Source organism: Ovis aries, chromosome 19 (genome assembly GCF_016772045.2).
Source record: "Ovis aries strain OAR_USU_Benz2616 breed Rambouillet chromosome 19, ARS-UI_Ramb_v3.0, whole genome shotgun sequence".
NCBI lineage: Eukaryota > Metazoa > Chordata > Mammalia > Artiodactyla > Bovidae > Ovis > Ovis aries.
The window spans coordinates 50661334-50682507 of NC_056072.1; the positions used below are offsets into that span (position 1 = coordinate 50661334).

At 49.6% G+C, this 21174-nt stretch overlaps 1 protein-coding gene across 6 annotated transcripts in view; it reads right to left on the reverse strand.

Moving 5' to 3' along the window:
- Positions 1–231: 231 nt before the first annotated feature.
- DAG1 (dystroglycan 1) overlaps positions 232–21174 on the reverse strand; it is a 48936-nt gene continuing 27993 nt past the window's right edge. For all 6 annotated transcript variants that reach the window (XM_027957635.3, XM_027957634.3, XM_060402539.1 and 3 more), the window contains 2 exons: positions 15613–16015; positions 232–5087 (listed from right to left, as the gene is read on the reverse strand). In XM_027957635.3, coding sequence (XP_027813436.1) covers positions 2685–5087; positions 15613–15897 — 2688 coding nt within the window. In that variant the 5' untranslated portion in view covers positions 15898–16015 and the 3' untranslated portion in view covers positions 232–2684. The remainder of the gene's footprint in view (positions 5088–15612; positions 16016–21174) is intronic.

A 21174-nucleotide genomic window follows, 5' to 3' on the forward strand; every position in this document is an offset into this window, starting at 1 on the left:
GGAGGTGCTAGGGAGGGCTCACTGGTCGCCAGAACTTCCAGGGCCAACCACCACCCCTCTCAGAGGCACAGAAATGGTACGGATGTGAAGGATATCCGGACAGCTGCTCAAAGGCCACCTCTGAGTGGGCCTAGCCGGGCCCTCTCTTTCCCTCCGTCACGTGGACTCCAGTCCCACCCTATACTCAAGTCGTGTAGGGGCCAGGGAAATAGATGCTTGGAGGCCATGGCATTGTAATAAAGACACTGCTTTTATTTAGTTCGATATGTTTCTATACAGAATGCAGAAAACACATCTTAAAATCATATAGAAGGGAATAAAAACACGTCAGTGGTTGGTGAACACTTGAATGTGAGATTGGCTCTCTGTCTCAGAGTCCAAAGACCATTGCCAGCCAGGCGCTCAGGGGAGGAGGCTGCCTGCAAGGGCATTGTTGCTGTTGTTATTCTGTTCACTGCCCCATTGCCTCCTGTTGCTATGGCAACAGGCCATTCTGGGCCAGCCACGTCTCTGCGTGGCAATGCCCAATGGTGGGGTTGCTAGGGGCAACGGAGCTTATTTGGAAGGCCTTTCAAAGCCCTCACCTGGAACACTGGAAATTGTTTATTTTTTTGGCGAGGTCATCAAAAAAAAAAATCATCCCACCAGGTCAGATCCAGCTTGCGGTCATGACTCTGGGGCACTGGGGGAACTCCAGCTTGGATCAGGACATGGAGGCACAAGGGCCGGTCACCACAGGTCCAGTCAGCCCTCACTATAGGCTCCACCCACCGGGGGCACCGCTCACCCCACCGGCGGGCCAGGCAGGAGAGAGAGGCTGGGCCCTGTCGGAGAAGGTGCAGAGAGGAATGCCCTCCAGAGAAGGGCAGGGTGAAGACCCCTCCACTCTGACCATCCCTCCCGTCCTGAGGCAGCACATGCGAATCCTCTGCAAAACGGTCAATATGGCTTAGAAGTGGCTGCTTGATGTGCACAGGGAGCCTGGGTCCTCCCACCCGCCCTTGATCACGGAAGGGACACATTATTGCAAAAGGCATTCCTCCCTAAAAGGTACTCAAAATAACTCTCAGACATCAAGAAGTCCTGCTCAAAACAGTTTCTTCCAAAGGAGGAAAATCAAAGCTGAGTGGGTGCCCCTGAGTCACGGGACAGAGATGCGGATGGATGGACGGACGTTCTGCTAAAAAAGGCAAAAGGAGCCCCAGTGTAATTCTGGAATTTAAACCATTAGGAAAAAAGGGGGGGGGGGTCAAAATGAGCAAAGCCGTCAGTCCCATGGAATCAACACTAAGAGCTTGTACAAACTGCTGTAAGCATCACCGTTTTTAATCTTTTTTTAATAAAACAATTTGAGGCTGTATAAAAACTTTAGTAAAAAATTAGCTTCGAGAGCCCACAGATTTTTTACTATGAACTATTGCTGGCACTCCTCCCCAGCCACCAGACCTTGCCCAGCTGTTCAGGCCCGAGGCCTGGGACTGGAGCGCCAGAGAAGAGGGGTGATGTGGGTCAGGGTGGGGCTATGGACTGTTGGGACAAAGTGGCCAAGGTCAAGTGAGGAAAGAGCGTCACATGACATAAAAATATTGCATCTTCACCAAAATGTCCCCCACTGAGTGTTTCAGAAACCATGATATTCCTTGGGATGGGGGGGAGAGAAAAAAAAACCACACACAGAAGAAGGATAAAAGAAAACAGATTGATGTGGTCGAGTTCCTCGACCTCCCCAGCCGTCCCCACGAGCAGCTGGCCCACCCTGGAGCACCTAGGTTGGGGGCCACGGCCACCGCCGCCTCTTGGAGTCCCCTTTCCGTGGAAATGAAGACCCCTTGGTGGTGGGCCGCTGGCGTGCATGGGGTGGGGGGTGTGGATGTCCTTGGCCTAAGAGGCCCCCTCCAGCTTCCAGCCCCTGGCAATGGTGGGACAGCAAGCCCAGCACCAGGGCCCTGGCCCGAGCCAGGGCCAGGAGGCCCCCAGGCGGGCTCTCTGGGGTATCAGAGCAACCAAGTTTACGTAGTGTGAAAAAATAGGATTCCTTTGATAAAAAATACTGTCCCTTGGTCTTCTCTAAGTTTGAAACACCCTGGGAGCTTATTTTTAGCAAAGCAATTTCCCATACCCACCCCCAAATGATACATACAAGTTTAGGTAAACAGCAGATTAAATGTAAAAACTTAACCTTAACGTCTGAAAGTCCTTTGAATTTAATCTGTAGCTACTGTTTTCCATGTTACATCCTGCAGCTAGACACACGTGAATAGAAAAAAAACAGTACAGTTAGTGTTAAAGGCAAAACGCAGAGAGCCGCCGGGAGGCCGCCCAGCACTGCCTGCGAGTTCATTCACGGTTCCTCGCTCCCTCCATCTACCTCTACTCCAAACGGTGCTTTCAGAGCCAGCCAGCCTTCAAAAAACGCAGCGAAGGATTTTCTATGAACAAACAAGAAGCTGTTAGGCAAAAATTAAAAGGAAAAAAAAATGTCCCCAAAGTCTCTCCAGCGGCTTTGGGGTTTAGGAGGGCCGGAGAGGGCGGGCTTGTCCAGGCCCCGTGTGTGTGTCAGTGCACGTGAGGTCAGGCGTCGGCTCCCAGTGGGCGCTGGTCTGCAGGCCACCGGCCTCCACAGACAACACCGTGTTGTCTCCAGGGCCCTGCCCTACCCCTACCTCCACCCAGGCGCTTGTGGGTTAAGGGGGCACGTAGGGAGGGGGCGACCGGTAGGGGGTCATGTTCTTGGGCCGGGAGCCCTTGCCCTCCATGGGGGCTGTGAAGGGCGGCGGGGGCTGGTAGGGCGGCGCGCTGGGATCCTCATCCCGCAGGGGCGCATATTCTCCCACGGTGTCCTGGTTCAGGGGAGTGGTCTCGGGCACGCTCTGGTTGGGGTACTCGGGAGGGGGGAGGGGGGCTTTCTCCTCCTGCAGGATCAGCGGCATGCTGGAGGAGGGCGGGGGCTTGGAGTCGTCCAGCTCGTCCGCAAAGATGATGGGCACCCCCTTCTTGATGAAGGTGGCTTGGTCCTCCAGGGTGAGCTTGCCCTTCCGCTTCTTGCGGTAGCAGATCATGGCAATGATGCCCGCGATGAGCAGGATGGCTGCCACCACCACAGCCGGGATGACCGTGTGCAAGTACACGTCGTCCTCGCTGCTCCTCTCAGGGTCCCGGTCTGGCACCTCCGTGGCTGGCGCCTCCGAGGGCACCCTCCTGGGTGGCGCCGCTGGGACAAACTGGAGATGCCGGCAGCTGCCAGAGCCTGTCACTGTGATGCTCATGGCCTGGAAGTCAGGCTCCAGTGCGTTGACGAAGGCAGCTCGAGGCTTTCCGTCATCTTCGGCGATCCTCCGGCTCAGCGCCGTGATCTGCTCCTTGGGGCAGGGCTCCAGGGGCAGGGTATTGTTGGTCCACTCCACCACAATGGAGCCCCGGGTGATGTTCTGCAGGGTGATGGTGCTGCAGTTGCGGTCCCCAAAGGCAAAGGCCAGCTTCTTCACCAGAGCAATCTTCTTGTGAATGTCGTTTGTCACGGCTGCAGGATCACCTGTCAACTTAGCCTTGAAGCGTGCAGGAGCCTTGTCCCCTTGAGGGCGCCTGTGGACGTGGATCTCAAAGGCATCCACCGCCGACAGGCCCCCCTTGTCCGTGGCGTGCATGAAGTACTCATGCTTGCCCACGTGGCTGCTGTCTGGCAGGCCATACATGAGCTGGCTGTTGCTGTTGAACTGCACCCACGACTTCTCGCCTACCAGCTGCTGCTCCCGAAGCTTCAGGGTCAACTTCAGCTTATCAGTGGTGGTGTCCTCGTTGTCATAGAAGGTGTCCGACGGAATCTTCACCTCAAAGTAGGTGCCGACCCAAGCGTCCACCCTGTCGATGTGGTTCTTGAGCTCTGGGCCCTGGTTGGGTTCCCTTCCGTGGGGCACCCCACTGGTGGTGGTGCGGATGCGTGTTGGCGGGGAGGCGGTTTCCAGTCTGGTGATGGGCGCCTTGGTGGTGACCCGGGGCACCGGTCGGGATGTCCGCGGCTTCTTGGTCGGCCTTCGAGTGGTGGCGGTAGAGGAGTCAGTAGAAGGTGTGGCTGGTCTGGGCGTGGACACTCGTGGCTTCCTGGTGGTCATCGTAGGAGGGGTGATGACTGCTGTGGGCTCCACGTAGCCAGGAATGGTCATTGTTGGGCGGATCTGGCTGGGAACCGTGGTGCCAGCTTCTGACACCCGAGTGGGCTGGATGGGGCCAAGGGTTGGGGTCTGAACAATGGCACCTCGAGTCCGAATGGTGACTGTGGGCTTCCCGGGAACAGGGTCCCTGACCGGAGGAGCCATGGTCTCGGTTGGAGGAGCAATGGCTGGAGACGTGGGGGTGGGCACAATTCTGGATGGTGGCTCCTGGATGGCCGTGGTGGGGGGCCCAATGGCCGTGACAGGCGTGGGCGTGGCATGGATCTGCCTCCGGATGCGTTTGGGGAGAGGGGGTTTCTTGTTGGCGATGTGCCAGCCCACCACAGGGTAGCCAAGCTGTGCAGACATGGCGCCCTCCCTGGCGGGGACCTCCACGCCACGAATGTCAGGCACACTGTTCTGGTTCAGGGCGCAGCCCAGCTTCCAGGAGAGCAGGGCCCCGTTCTCCACCACCTTCTTTGCGTTGCCTGGGCCCGCCATGAAAGCCGACATGTCGAACAGTCTGTTGTTCACCACGGGCACCAGCTTCATATTGTGCGGCTCAACTTCGGAGAAGCCCCGCATCCGGCGCAGCAGGTCGATCCTTTGCTTTGGGGTCATCTTGGTGAGGTCAGCATCCAGAATGACTGTCAGGACGGTCACGGGCTCATCGGCAGCACAGACCGAGGACACCACCTCGCCGGGGTCCGGTGAGGCTGCCCGCAGCGACTGCGGCTCGCTGTGGTCTTCAGGGTAGACCTCAATAGAGAACACGCTGGAAGTCTGGGGGACGTGGCTCCCATTGGCCCCCAGTCGTGCAGCGCTGACTGAAATGTAGTGCACTCCCTTATCGGTGTCAAGAGGGAGACCCTCCAGGGTGTGGCTCCTTGGGTCCCAGTGCAGCCAGGATGGTAAGGCCTCCTTCCCCGCAGCTGACACCTACGAGAGACATCAGTTTGAGTCAGTCGCTACGCTCGCTGCATAACGTGATCATGATCTAATAGTTAGCCAGGGGCCTAGCCTATGGGGCAGGCCTGAGGTACAATTCAGAATTCCTGTTGGAGGAACTACCTCTGCTTCACCTGTCACGAAAGACTGGGACCACCCGATGGGCTAGCGTGGAAGGCCAATGACTCACCCAAGAGAGTCACACAGTGGGGGGATGGCAGTGCTGGCACAGGACTGATGCCACAGAGCTCAAGAATGTTGCAGTGACATGCCTGCCACCTGCTCACCCACTCTGCCTGCAGGAGCAAGCTCGAGGGTCTCCCTCCTCAGCGCTCCTTTCCACCCTCACCTCAGACTTCTCCCCGGCCCTCCAGAGACACCACAACTTTGCACACGTCCTACGCTTGGCCTGGAGTGCCTTTCCTGCCCAGAAGTAGAAATACAGCGGGGTGCAGGGACAGCTCAGTGCCCACAAGTGACTCATTTTACAAATGCCACGCTACATTCCAGTGTGGTGGGGCACATCTGGTTAGCTGTAGCTGATGTCCCCATTAACCCTGTTTTTCAAATCTCAAGCAAAACTGCAATGCCCAGAGGGGGGAATGGAAACAATGGCTCTAAGAAGAGTGTTTACCAAAGGCATCCCAAGGACCTCTGGTCTCTCTCAGAGAGAGTTCAGTAGTCAGCTTCATTTGGGAAATACATGGAGCTCACCTCTGTCCTTGCAAAGCCAGAGCACAGAAGCAGGCCTTGGGAACTCACCCTTTTTCCACCCAGCAGCACCTCCCAGACTTATTTCAGGGCCGAAGTCCTCTTCCACAGCAACGTGACTGGTACTATGTAAAGCCTCCCAAGGGAATGCCACCATAAAAACTTTCGCTATCAGCTGATGAGAGGGAAACAAGACTCACCTCTTGTCCAGGCCCCACCTCCGACTCCTCTCATCTTTGGGAAATACCCGCTCCTGCCTCCACTCTCAGCTCCACTGTCCTGTCCATCCAGTGCAGAGACACACTGGCCAACAGATGGGATGTCTCACTGCCAGCCTCAGCCCAGGGACTGCCCTTTGTGGTCACTGTTGCTCAGGAGAGGGACACCTTAATAGGCTTCCCTCCCTGTGGCAGGAAGGCCAGAGCTATGTCTGCTGGGTTCCCCAGGGGCCCTGGTTCCTCAGGCTTCCTCCTTTTTTTGGCTTCCTCCTCCTAATTAGCCAAGTGGCTAAATGACTGGGGAGGAGACCCTGAACTTGTACCTACTCTTCCCAGCTGGGCTCCAGGTGGACGTCCATGCGGCACACCATTCCATCAGCCTTATCAGAGACCCGAAGTTTACCCTACTTCTGAAGAGATTTCCCACCTCCAGCACACAAGCCATGAGAAGACATGTAACATTATCAGAAGTTGTCCTTCACTGACTACTCTTTGAACTACTGAGTTCACCGAGGGTCTGTGAACACTTTCCATCTAATTAATGTACCATCAAGAATCACCCAACTCATCACTCACCATGCATGCACTGCAAACGCAACCAATATCAGAAATATATTTTATTGTATAGTTATTTACAGTAAAATATATACTGTATAACTGTACAGTTATTTTACTGTAAACATGGGTGTCTTCAAATCCATGGAAAATACTACATATAGTCTTCCCTTACAATCTTTTCAGCTACAAAAATACTTATTACAACTGCTTTGACTGAAAAACCTGTGCTTTAAATTTTTTCAGTTCATGTATGCTAAATACAAAAACTGCCACATCCACATATAAACATGTAAAGCAAAGGCTGAACGATCCAGATTTGCGAAAAATGTGAAGCAAAGGTGTAAGGCCAGATGGAGTAGTCAGGGGACCATGACGTGTTTCCCAGGGGTGGTACAGGGACTGCAGTGCTGAGAGGAAGGCAGTGGGTGAGCCAGGGTGTAGACCCAGCTCTCCGGCCACCCACGGCCATTTCTCCTAACCCCACTCCATCCCAATGGCCACCACTGGGATGAGAGCACAGCTGCAAGACAGAAAAAGGAGAAAGGGAAGGCCAGAATGGAACTCTGGGTGAAGTCAGCCAAGCAGGAGCCACCTGTAGAAAAGATGGAACAGGGGCAGAGACCAGGGGAGGCTCCAGATGGCTGCCAAGTGGCTAGCCTCAGTGGTCGGGCAGTTAGGCCCGTGCCCAGGCCTGTGCGTTCCAGCAGCACAGATGAGTGAGCAGTCCCAGCACTTTTTCAAGTCTGTCTCGGTTACATAAGGGCGGTCTATGACAGAGAAGGGCGCCCACCTCCTCAAGCCGCCCCGCCTGCTCGCTCCTTGTTCTGCAGACCCCAAGAGCCACAGTTCTGCGGACCCCAAGAGCCACAGTTCTGCTGTCAGACATTTCCAAGGAATAAACCCAGGTTGGCCAAGACTTCCCATACGGCCAGTCTTCTTTAAACTATGCCAAGTTAACATTTTAACATGTTAATAATGTGTTAACATAAACAATAAATATTAAAGAAAACCCCAGGTTTTACCAAAAAGCAAGTTATAATGCTCAATCTCAAACTGGGCGATGGAAGAGCAGACTATGTAGCTTTATTTTGGTTATGGAAATGAATTATTTCACTACGGTCTACCCACAGCTTTAGACATGTGGGGTAAGCCAAGTCAGAAAAACAGAGCCAAGTCACTCCAACCTGCACCTGCCTTCCCTTCTGCAAATTCTTGCTCCTCGGAGTCCCAGAGCCCCGGCCACAGGGCAGGTGTTCCTCCCGGATCTAGAGCCCGAAGCAAACAGCTCGCAGCATCGTGGGCCCTCCTCAGAAAGGAAGGAGAGGCATTAACGTGCAGAGACTGAAGTCCATGCATCTCTGAGCATCTTGGTGCTGCAAACATCAGACCCAGGCCGCACTTCGGCTGGCACTGATTCATTTTAATAGAGGGGCCACAGGAAGCAAAACAAATCCAAGTTCCACAAGAAGCCTAGCCAAGACACAGGTAAGCTGGCCCCTCTGCATTTTCAAGGCCATTTGAGGGAAAGTCCCTGAACTGGGAAGTCTGAAAATGCCTGAAGGTCTGGCAGTGTCCACGTCCCCCCACCAGCTGCCCCTCCCTCTCAAGGGCCCTCAGTAAAGGAAACGCTCTAAGATGCAACATCTGCTCTACCTTGACAAAGCAGGAGACCCCCCAGCCCAGTCCACGGGAACTCCGGACATCCTCCCCAGCTTTCAAAACTTCCCAGTTCCAGACCGCTTTTCCTCTTAGGGCCTGAGGGTGAAGCAGGATATGAAAGTTCCTTCTCAGAAACACAGCGCCTGTGACAAGCCAGAACTCATCTCTATAATAACACCCTACCCAAGGGGAGCCCCATCTTCAGGAGCTCTTGGCTGACTCCCAGCTGCAGGCAGTCTGAAGCTTCATCCAGCCTCAGTTTTCTCATATCTAAAAACAGGGGGAAGATGCCAACCTTGTGTGATCACAGGATCAGGCACACGCTGGACTCTGTCAGGGCTGGCCCCTGCCCACCCCTCTGGGCTGAGAGAGGACACAGCACACACTGTGAGGCTCACAGCCACAGGAATGGGTCCAGGGTGTGTCCAGGCTCCACTCCCTGATTGTCCTGCCCAACTGGCCTCGGACCCAGCAGACACTGAGGCCTTGTCTCCCTGCTCATAGCCCAAAGCAGAAACTCAAAGCATCAAAGGAGAGTGGAGAGGCCATAGGAAGAGGAAGCCAGGACCCTCTAAGGGAACCAGGCCAAGGCTGGGGACCCTCAGGGACTTGCTTACCTGTTAAGACCTGTTTGCTAAGAGTGGATGAAAACATCGAGGAGGCATGGGGGTGGGGAGAACCCACTGTCAGTGACAGCCCACAGCCAGCACTCACCTCCCCTAAGTCTAAAATGCGTGCGACTGATCCTGGCCCATTTGCACATGAGATTCTGACTATCCTTGGAATCCTTCGTTTACTCGTATAGAAATTTCTGTCCTCACTGTACTGTAGCCAGACACGACTAACCCCTAAGAGCTGCTAGGCTAGGAATGGCAGGCAAGAAGCGGGAGTCAGAGCTCTGTGTGAAGTGCTCCTAGCAGGAGCACATGTATTTAGGGTGACAGGCTGTCCTGGACATGGAACTCCCCCCACCCCATTAAATACCAGCAAAACCTGAGAGTAAGGAGACCTCAGGCAATGGGAACAGGAGAAACTGCAGGAGGAAGCCTGACTTGAATCACAGGCTCCAGGTCACAGGTTACCCAGAAAGAGCCAGAAACCTCGTCAGTTTCAGCAACCCTCAGAGAGACCACGCTTCTGAGATGGAAGGTAAGCCCGGCACGGAGGAAAACAAGATCTTGAACAGCTATACACCCAGTTTTAGAGGTCTTGATCAATAAAGTACATCCAGAAACATTGGAATCAAATCACTGAATGAAAATCACAAAACCTGAGTAGACCCACAAGGAGTTCTGAAGACTACCTGCCCTGTGGTGCCTGCAATTAATCACCATGACCAAGGGCTGGGGAGCTACCAAATAGGAAGGTTTCGGTCACGCCTCAGTCTGTACTAGCAAATGACTAGTAACTGACTTCCTGTTCAGTTCTCAGACATTCTCTCCAATTGCTTATCTGGTGCCTTCTCTTGCACAGGAGCCTGTCAAGCACGCAGTATGAAAAAAGACCTGTGTTAAACACCATGCAACATATGTAGAGTCTCTCAATCCAAATCGGTATTCTTCCACACCTAGAAGAAGAAGAAATGGGCAGAGGAGCTTCTATTACTTCGCGCTTCATCAAAGAGCAGGTATCTGCCCACAGTCTAGGCCGTGGCGCTAGGCAGAACTGAAAGACAAAACTGAGGAGTTGGACTCTCACTAGGGCCTAATTAACTCTTACGATCGCTGACTCCTAAAACCAAGAAAACCTAAGTTTTATCATTCAGAACCCACCAAGTGGTATCTTATCCATGCAGGTGTTACGGGACTTATAAACAGCAAGCAAAGACTCCAGAAAGATGGATGAGCACTTTCATATTCATGTCACTTGGAGGGGCTAATGACAGCCAGCAAAGAGGGATCTTAGGAATTAAGTATAATCAAGAAACTTCTCCTCATTTGGTGAGAAGTCCCTGACACTACAAACATTTTGGAGGGTCCTCTGGCACCTTCCAACCAACACCTGGAGCCAGAACAGTCCCAGGGGATCGGCCTAGGCCCTTCCCTGAATACCCAACTGATGTGCCAGGAGAAGGTGTTCTCAGAGGCCCATTTCACAGGGGCACAAACTGCTGCCCTGTGACACCACACTGCTTGGGCCTCTGAGCAGCCTGCCCTGGTTAAGCCCCTGCCTTCCCTCAGACCTGGTCACTGGCTCCTGGACCCTGCAGCCCCTCTCCCCTCAGAAAAGCTGCAGACCACCTGTCTATGGCTGGGAACCACAGGCACACCCCGAAGGTCCTGGCACATGAAGCGACTGTGTGGTGGGCTCCTGTGCTGCTCCGGGTGAAGGCAACAGTCCTTCTGATGGACTCGACTTCCAGTTTCTGGGCCCCCGCCCCCTCATGGCACTGACTCACGTTCAGGGTGAGCCTGTGTCTGGCCGTGGACTATGACAATGAGACGAATCTGCTCCGCGGCCAAGCTCAACTTCTGCAGATGGTGCACATGGGCAGTCACATGGCCAGGCTGTGGGGAGATGGCACATGCCAACAGGGAGAGCCTCTGGCTGGAGGTCAAAGGGCCAAGGCTTTGCCCCCACATAGGGGCAGGAACCAGGGTGGACACACTTTGCTTTGCTGAAACACAATCATTGGTCCTGCTGCGTGACATTCAAAGCTCACACCAGAACACGTCCAATGCTACAAGGGCCAAGGCCACGGGATCATATGTTGAACACAACTTGTTCAGCCTAAAGGGTGCCCCTCTGGTCTGAGTTATGAAGCATTTTACCTGATGTTAACTGTTCTCATCTAAAAAAAAAAAACAAAAATTCATCATTTTCCCCCCAAACTAAGGGACAGCTGAGCATAATTATAACCACTAGTAAAATTCTCAGAATCAGTCCATCAACCCCAAGCCCTGAGATCAACCATTTTCACTCTGTCGTGTTCTTTCAGTCATCATCAGTAATTTTTCTTCCCCCTAAAACATAGAAGCCTATATATTCAGTAAGTATTTGAGCTGATGTGTCTGGGCAAATGCCATTCTGACGACCCACCCCCAAGGATGCCTTCCTTCGCCAACCCGCATTTCCCGGTGTGCCCTGCTCACAAGGGAGCCATTCAGAGCCAGGGAACACCCACTTGAGGCAGGAAGAAACTGCAGTTCATCTCACGCAGGCGGGGTGGCCGCAAAGCTCTCAAGCATCCAAAGAAATGCTCCTTTCATGAGCTCCCCTTCCTGGCCAAAAAGAGTGGCCATTGTTCTGCGGGGAACAATTGGGGGCCGATGCCAGCGGCTGAGAGCACAGTCCCAGGAAGGGCTGCTCCCAGTCTGCCGACATCTTGGGCTGGGAGAAATTCCACATTGTCTCCAGACAAGGAGACTGAAGGGGAGCAGGGATGAAAAGCCATCCTCGAGGGCACTATCAAAATGAAACATCGGGGGGGGGGGGGCCCAGAGGGGCAGCCCAATCGTTCTGTGAGACGCAGAGACTTCCAACTGCCCCAGAGAGGAGGGGTTATATAATCACCTTCCTTGGCCACTCCTGCCTGCGTGCGTGCTCAGTCACTGCAGCCGTGTCCGACTCTTTGCGACCCCAGGGACTCTAGCCCGCCAGGGTCCTCTATCCATGGATTCTCCAGGCCAGAACACTGGAGTGGGTTGTCATGCCCTCCTCCAACGGATCTTCCTGACCCAGGGTCTGAACCCATGTCTCCTGTCTCCTGCACTTGGCAGGCAGCTTCTTTACCACTAGCGCCACCTGGGAGGCCCTCAGCCATCCCTACACTCACTCAACTCAGGACAGGCGCCCTTAGGGAGCCGGCGCCAATCCTGTGGGAAGTCAGGAGGGTCACTTACACTATGGCCTACTTGGAACAGCTTCAGATCTGCCCAGTGAAGGCAAAGCTGGCTTCTGTGGGACCTCTCCCCACAGGACCTGAGAAATCTGCCTGCGTCGGGGTGGAGGAAAAGGGCCCCAATGCTGAAACTGAGCCTGAAAGAGGTGGCTGTGCCCGTGCTGACAGAAGAGAAAAAGCCAGTGGCCTGGGGTGGGTCCTGAGCTTGGCATATCTGTGGGGCAGAAAGGGGCTGCTGTGCTGAGACATGGCATGCACAGGGCAAGGGGAGAGAGGAGGCCAGAAGCCAGATCAAACAGGACTTAATTCTAAGCGCAGGGGGGATGGGAGGCCTGTTCTGAGCAGACTCGGACTTTACAAAGATGTCTCTTGCCTCGGTATGGAGAACAGACTGAGGGGTTAAGAACAGAGGCAGGGCGCCTGGGAAGAGGTGAGCAAGTGCTACTTTGGCTGACGGCAATGTTGATGGATATGACTTGGAGGTCACCCCAACAAGGCTCCTTGGGACCAAGATCTGAAATGTTCCTCACATACCCAAGAATATTGGGCAGCCATTAAAAGTTAGACTCCCAAAGAATACTTAAATAACAAAGGAGAAAAACTCAAAAGTACAGTGAATGAAAAAAGGTTTAAAAATATGATTTCAGGTCTGCCTAAAATGTCCGTGTGCCTACGTGACATGGATACTTATTGATGAATGCAGAAAATGATGTACATTAGTGGTAGGAACCACCATAGTTTTTTTTTCCCCTACCTTTCCTATACATTTACACATTGTTATTTTAACGGCATGAAAAAACTCCATTATGGTAAAGGCTTTTCAATCCTGTTTTACACATAGGGAAACCAAAGCTCCAGGAATGAAGTCAAGCTTTCTTTTTTTTTATTAAGTGTTTTTTGTTTTTTTTTTTTAATGTAGACCACTTTTAAAGTCTTCATTGAATTTGTTACAATATTGCTTCTGTTTTCTGTTTTGGTTTTCTGGCCACAAGGTATGTGGGAACTTGGCTTCCTAACCAGGGATCCAATCCACACCCCCTACACTGGAAGGTGAAGGCTTAACCACTGGACCACCTAGGAAGTCCCTGAAGTCAGGCCTTCTGATCTGATTCCCACCCCACACAACCCTGATGCTAAGACTGGGACGAAGAGTCACACAGTTTCATCTGTTTTTCTACAGGTTAATCAGCTACTAAATGGTCTGCTTTCCACAGATAAATATGCTCAGATAAAATCCTGTTTTCCTAATAAAATCTCTTTGCTCCCCTGGTGAGTAAGCCTGTTAAACATCTCTCTGCCAGCTACAGCAAATAGCCAGCTCGCTGTATCAACTCAAGGCAACTTTGGTCCAGAATAATCCATGTACAACATTCCAGTGGCCAACAGAACAAGGGTAATCAATCACTACAGGGTTTGGATAGTCCGAAGATGAAATGTGATGCTGGGTAAGAAATGTACTTCCAAAAGTGCCATTCTTCATCTAATAGTGAGACTAGAATCTGGCTTACTGGGCTATTATGAAGATTACATGGAAACCTTTTGCAAAGACTCTACAAGCCAGAAGGAGCTTCACAGAAGTGAGCTAGGATCTTCAGAAGTATGACTACCTCTGAAAACACGAGGCCACCCTAAGAGCAAGCTGTGACCTAAAGAGAGGGGGCCAAAAAGGGAAAGGAAGAGAACACGAGGAGGGTCAGGGGAGGAGTGACTCTGCCCAGATTCAAAGGGGCAGAGACACACCTCTCACTGCAAAGAGTGGTATGGAATTTGTGACCATTTCTAATCTAGATGCCCTAGGTTTGTGGGACAGAGAGAGGCAAGCTGGTGAAGACTCATTAGAGCTCACTTTGCTTTGACCAACGGAGTACAAAGGAAGTTCCAAGCCCAGGCCTTAAAAGATGGGCAGCTTTTACTTCCTGTATCTTGGAATACTCAGTCTTCCAAGGAATACCTGTACACAGGTACAACCAAGCTATTGTACCTGTGAGGAGATCCAAGCACCGTGGAAAGGTCTACGTGGGGAGAAACCGAAGACTTTGATGGGCAGCCCCAGCTAAGCTCCTCATCAACAGGCAGCACCACCTTGCCAGCCATGAGTGAGCCTCATGTTGGAAATGAGCCCTCCAGGCCCAGGTGAGCCACTCTGACTAGTGCGGCAGAGATGAGATCCCCAGGTGAGCCCTAAAGCCCTGAATTCTTGGCCACGAAATTGTGAGCAAAACCAATTTTCCATTTCAAACCACAATTTTTGATGCTTTAAACATACCAATAATTCTCCAGGACACTATGTGTACACAGAAGTCTAAAATACAAAACTGATATAAAAACTACCATAACAAAGTATAGATCTTGGAATATTTTTAATTCATATTCAAGTCACGTCTCTGAGCAAAGTATGCTATAGCCCAAGGGCCAGAAAACTATGGCCATGAGTCAAATCTGGGCTGCCATCCGTTTTCGTACAGCCCATGAGCTAGACATATTTTTTACCATTTTTAAACGATTGGGGGGGGGGTGGAATCAAAAGAAGATACAGCATCATTTGATATGTGAAAATTATATGAAAGCAAAATTTCAGTTTCAGTGAAGTTTTTGAAAGTATGGTTTTACTGGAATAGGCTATGTGCATTCGTGTGCACAGTGTCTGCGACTGCTTTCATACTGCACTGGCCAAGAGGAGGAGCTGCAACAGAAACCATACAGCCAGCCAAGCCAGAAAAATACTTACTCTCTGACTTTTTAAAAAGTAAGTGTGCTGACCTCTGCTCTAGGGAGATGCACATAGCCTGAGGGGTGTTCCCCACCCACCCACCCAGCCACCTTGCAGACTCACTCAGGAGCTAGGGGAAATTCCATAACCCTAAAGGGATGGTCCTTCTTCACACAGAAGCTTCCTGGTGCACCAAATTTCCATCCTTCTTTGGCCATCTCTCTTCTGTTACTGAGATCTCAGGCTCCTTTGTTCTCTGGGTTGCTTGAGAACAAAGGAGATGAGGCGAGGCTGAAATTTATGTACTAATTTTGGGTCTTAAGGGACTGAATATATTAGTAAACATAGAACAGCCAAGCACAGCAAAACTCTTGATATTTACTTATACCTTGTATTTTTTAAATATTTTCAAAGCATTTAAAAGTTCCATATCTCTTGGGTTAATGAAAGGAGACAGCTTCCTTATACACAAGCCCTTCCATCAAATCCCTAACTTGATGACCAAAAAAATCTTCCAGGGAACAGATGTAAAAGCCTTTTAATAGTGACACTCTCAAAACGGGAGTAAGAGTAAAGGTTTCGGATGCTACTCTGAGGAACATGGGGACCCTCTACTGAATGTCAGCAGCTGTCCCTCTCTTAAGGAAGGAACGCTTAACAGGTCCTGAAAGAACTGAGCTCAGAATTGCCAGAAAACTGAAAAACTAAATTTCAACTAAAATAACCTGAAACTAACACTAAAATCAAAACTAAACTGCAAGATGAGAATTCTTCCTCAGTTACAGAATTCTTCCTTATTACAGTTCTATCCAGTCTCACCTTGATGACTTCTCCATTGGAGGCAATTAAATCTGTTGGGATGGTCACTCGAAACGAGCGTCCGACGACAGCCGTGCCATCAGGAATGCCGACCACCGTGGGAACAGCCTCGTGGAGGTCTGAGAGTGCTGAGTGCATGGACGCCTCGAGCTGGTTCTCCCAGTCCCTGGCGGCCTCCGAGGGTTCACTGGGCCAGTGGGACTGAGCCATAGCCACGGACAACAGAAGGAGAAAGGTCCTCCCCCAGAGGGGAAGCCACAGTGACGGGCCCACAGACATCCTCATCCCTGGTTCAAGTCTGTTCAGGCAGGTAAGTCTCTCCAAGAAAGGAAGCAAGGCGACGTGGTCCCAGGACTGGGTCCTCACCCTCTGCACACCTGCTCCATCTCAGAGCACCCAGAGCCTGAAAAAGAAGAGCAGACTCAGACTTCAGCAACTTCCACGGTTTCCAAGTTGAGCACAGGCAGTTAATACCCTCTAAGTGTTCCTGCCCAAAATATCTACCCTGAGTTGGATTAAGTCTCCCCCCGCACGGCCCAGGGTGAGAGCCACCAGCTACACGTGACTCCTGAACACTGGAAACGTAGCTGGTCCATTAAGTATAAAACACACAGCAGATTCTGAAAACTATGTATAAAAAAGGAATGTACAATATCTCATTAATACCTTAAAAATATTGGTTGCATATTAAAATAATATTTTGGATATAAAAATATCTAATAAAGTAACTATTAATAAATAGTACATAATAAAAATATTAAATACATAATTAAATCAACTCTACCTGCTTATTTTTATTTTTTTCCATATGGCTGCCAGAAAATATTAAATGACAGAGTGGATCACATCATATTTTTGTCGGGTAGTGCTGCTCTTGACCTAACTTCCAATTTATAGGAAACACAGGGCCATGAAGACACAGACAAATCTGCAATGTATGACAGGATCTTCTACAAGATAACTGATCTGGTCTTTCCAAATGCTGACACCTGTAAATATAAGGGGACTATTCTAGATTTAAAGACTGCAACCAGGCAGTGTGTACATCTTGACTGGACCCTAAACTTACTTTTATTTTTAATTAATTTTTTTATTGAAGTACAGTTAAATTACAGTGTTAATTACTGTTGCACAGCAAAGTGACTCCGTTTCACGTCTATGTGCATTCTTTTCCATATTCTTCTTAATCATGGTTCACCACAAGATACTGAACACCATCCCCTGTGCTATTCAGGAGGGCCTTGTTGTTTATCCATTCTACACATACCAGTCTGCATCTGCCAATTCCAAACTCCCAATCCAACCCTCCGCCACCTCCCACCAGCTTGGTAACCACCAGTCAATCTTCTACTTCCCTGATTTTGTTTCTGGTTCACAGATAGGTTCATTTGTGTTGGAGTTACTTTTTAAACACACACACACACACACACACACACACGACCAGCTCCCAAAGGGATAACTGACAAATTCTGTATGTGGGCTGGACATTAAATTTATTGTTAATTTTCTTAGGCGAAATGATGGCAGTGTGGCTTAATAATGTCATCCTCAATTCTGAAGTATTTAGAGATGAAGTGTCAAAAATCTCTGCAACTCATTTTGAAATGCTCCACTAGGGAGAAAAACGTGTGCACGTATACAAAGAGATAAGACAATGTGGCAAATACCATAAATACTTTTGGAAAAACTGAAATACCAAGTATTTGCACAAAGGAGTATGGCCAACTGCCCACTTCTTACACCCCCAATACTGCCTATTTGCACTCAGTGCTAGTGAACAAAATTTACTTGAACTTTCTTACTCCCCACCCCCAACAGTGCCTAAAACCCTGCACATTGTCCCCTGTCTGCCACACCAGCTTCAAGCAGCTCATGACCTGCACTGTGGGGCTTTCTGGGTGCCCACAGATGGCCACAACCTTCGCAAGCATTCCCATTCTGAAAAAGGAAGAAGCCCTGCCCTGAGCCAAGCTGTCTCGGGGCCACGTGATACTTTCTGACGTGGGTAATGAAAAGTAAATAAAAATGCTGAAGAAAACAAGGTCACTGAAACTGCCAGCATACTCTGAAGTCAGTGTAAGTCCAAGCCAAAGCCAAAAGGATTTTTTTCAATGTTGATTTTGCTATTCCTGTTCTTATTTTTTGAACTAAAATTCAGGAGACAAAAGCCAAGAAAGTATAACAATCCTGAGGGTTGGAAGTCCTATCCTACCAAACCAAGACTTATCACAAAGCTACTGTATCAGGTGGGGCAGAGCAGACAGCGGACTGCGGAACCAGGGAAAGTGGAAGTTGCTCAGTCATGTTCCACTCTTTGCAAATTCATGGACTATCCAGTCCGTGGAATTCTCCAGGCCAGAATACTGAAGTGGGTAGCCTTTCCCTTCTCCGGGGGATCTTCCCAACCCAGGGATCGAACCCAGGCCTCCTGCATTGCAGGCGGATTCTCTACCAGCTGAGCCACCAGGGAAGCAGAAGGAGAGTCAAAACCAGCTTGCAGAGATGTTCAAAGGCGCCAGGACAAGCGGCCATCTATGCAGAAAAAAAGCTAGGTTCTTCTGTCATTTCTCCACTGAAAACAAAACAAACCCCAGGTGGATTAGATACACAGTTGTAAAAAGAACTCTGAAATATAGTAGAATATCAGCATAAGGAAGGATTTCATATTTAAAAGATATCCAAAAACACAAAACTTAAAAGAAAAAGACAAACTGGACTTTCACTTCCAAGAAGATGAAGGAGGTATATTTCTCCTTAGTTTCCCACTAAATACAAGGGAAAATTCTAGACACTATATAGAAAAAAGAAACATGAGACTTTTTTTTAACATGAGACTCTTAAAAAAAGTCATGAGAAGAAGGCAGAGCAGCTAGGGACCCCAGGATTCAAGGAATGATAAAAGTAGCGAGCTCCCTGGGTCTTCTTTTTGACTCATATATCCCAGAATTGGGAGCTGAAGAAGCTGGCAACCCAGAAATGCCAACAGATGAGGCAAAAAACATCCTAACAAAAGTCTGTTCTCTTTAGCCAAAGGAGCAGGAAGGGGGTAGGCTAGCAAGACAGAAAACATTTAGACAATAAAAGCTCTATTTGAGCCAAACACCACAGAAAAAAACTGTGGCCCTACTCTTACCCATGCTGGTGAAGGCCAAGTGGGGAGCCTAGACTTCCACCCTCAGGAGGCTGTAATAAGACCCTCTAATATCTCCACTGCGGAAGGCGCTGGGACTTTCAGCCCCACTGGCCAGTAACAATGTACCACCCTCTTCCTCCAGCCTCACGGTATCAGTGGAAACTACTTGGGAACCTAGACTTCTATATATTCCCGGCCAAGTAACAAGCAGCAGCCTCTCCCCTTCCCTGCTGGATGGTGTCAGAGGAGGACTGGTGCAAAGTCAGAACTTTATAATCACTGCTCAGCAGTGGCAAGGCCCACAGAACTAGACCTAGAAATCTTTGCTGCAGCATGTAGCTTTTCTCGAGTGGTAGCAAGCGGGCTCCAGAGTGCATGGGCTTAGCAATGGCATTTCAAGGGCTTAGGTGTCCAATGGCATGAGGGGTCTTATTTCCCAGACCAGGGATCAAACCCAAGTTCCCTGCATCGGAAGGTGGATTCTTAACCACTGGATCACCAGGGAAGTCCCTATTTATGTAATGTTCTTGAAGTGACAAAATTTTTTAGAGAACAGATTAGTGGTTGCCAGGAGTTAAAGAGGGAGTTAGGACATGAAGGAAGCCGATGTGGCTTGAAAGGGTAGTGTGATGGATCCTTCTGGTGATGAAAAGGTTCTGTATTTTGACTATATAAATATCAATATCCTGCTTGTAATATTGTAATATTATTTAAGATGTTATCATGGGGGGAAATATGTATGGGTAAAGGGCATAGAGCATCTCTCAGTATTATTTTTAACAACTGCATATGAATCTACAGTAAAAAAAAAAACTGTTTTAACCTGCCCCCTAAAAAAAGAAATCGGAATTAGAATTTTAAATTTCTAAACAATAAAAGGATACCAGAAAGAAAGTAAAAAGGACCAACCACAGCCTGGGAGAGAGCTTTTTCAGGGCATACAGTAGCTAAAGGAGTCCTATCGAAATATATCAGGTACCCTAAAACAAACAAAAAAAAAGGTTGAGGAGATAACAAGTACTTTACAGAAAATCTGAATAGCAACAAACATACAAAAAGATGCTCAACCTCACTAGTCATCAAGGGAAAGGAAATTAAAGCAACGTGAAAAACACGTCTGCCCACCAGACTTGCCAGCAGTATTAAATGCCATACTTCTCAAGGGGAATACCAAATAACTTTGGACTTAGAAGCCGGGGTCCTGCAGGCATTGGTGCCAAGAACAGCTTAACTCCCAGCGAGGTCCTCTACCAGGAAAGGCAAGGTAGGAAACACCCAGACTCTCCAACAGCTGGTGTTCACTGCACCCTGGGTGGAGGTCTTCTCCTGAGACCCTTATAAACTGCCGCAAATTAAAAGCTTTTCTTGAAGCTCTTTTCTGTTTTCGTTTGCTAGTTTGCTTTTAAACATCTCCTAGTTTCTTAACTGTCTGGGCTTCTGTACCCTTTTTGCAGTTTATCACTTAATTTTTAAAATTTTCTGGATCTTGTGTTTTATAGTATCTTAAATTGTAACACTAGAGTTTCTTTTACTGTTCCATAGTGCTTTCTCCAATGGCCTTTTCCTTTCCTGTACATAGTAATTATTATTTAGTAAATGGTGCAGCTTAATCAATACCCCAAGACTGTAAGGTGTGGAAGGCAAGGGCGGGAATGCAACCACTGATATATGCCAAGCACACACATAATACATGAATGGAGAGGATACAAGAGGTGTTTGTTTTTTTAAATTTTGTTCCCATGTCTTCACTCTTCTGTGCACTTACTTTTCTATTTATTAGATCCAGACGATCTTTTACTTTTCTGATCCGATTCTCCATTTAAACATTCTCAGCTTATGTGAAAACAAGCCAACAGTATGAGACACACCCTTTCCTAGCAGGAACACAAGCTCAGTCTGCTATCTGCGGACACATGACGACACGGGGTATCTGGTTCATGAGCATGACTAAGTGCCTGCATTTAGCAAGCGGGCAACCAGGGCATAGCTCCAACTGCTGCTGTGTGGTGGTTTTCCATGTTCTGGGGAGAAAGGTCTTCTTGAAAACTGGCCTTGTATCGTTCTGATACTGGCTTCCTATAAACAAGGGTCAGGCTCCCTGTGCTAGGAACTTGTCAGGCTGGATCCAAACGCCAGGATTAGGACATCCCTCTGGGAGGTTTTTACACAGAGTCATATAGTAGGTCATGAAGAGGTGGAGGCACTACAGAGCTCCTCCTCCCTATTTTTCGGAACCAAGGCCTAAAAGAGAGGTAAACACTCAACCATGGTCACATACAACCTGCGGTGAGAACATGGTGGGAGGAGAAGGTGCCCAGGAACCAGAGAAAGACTACGGTCAGAGTCACCCAGTCTCCCTGACACAGCTGCTCACTTCAGCACTGCACATGCACACTCACAGGATACCCTCTGGAACCAGGAAACGCTAG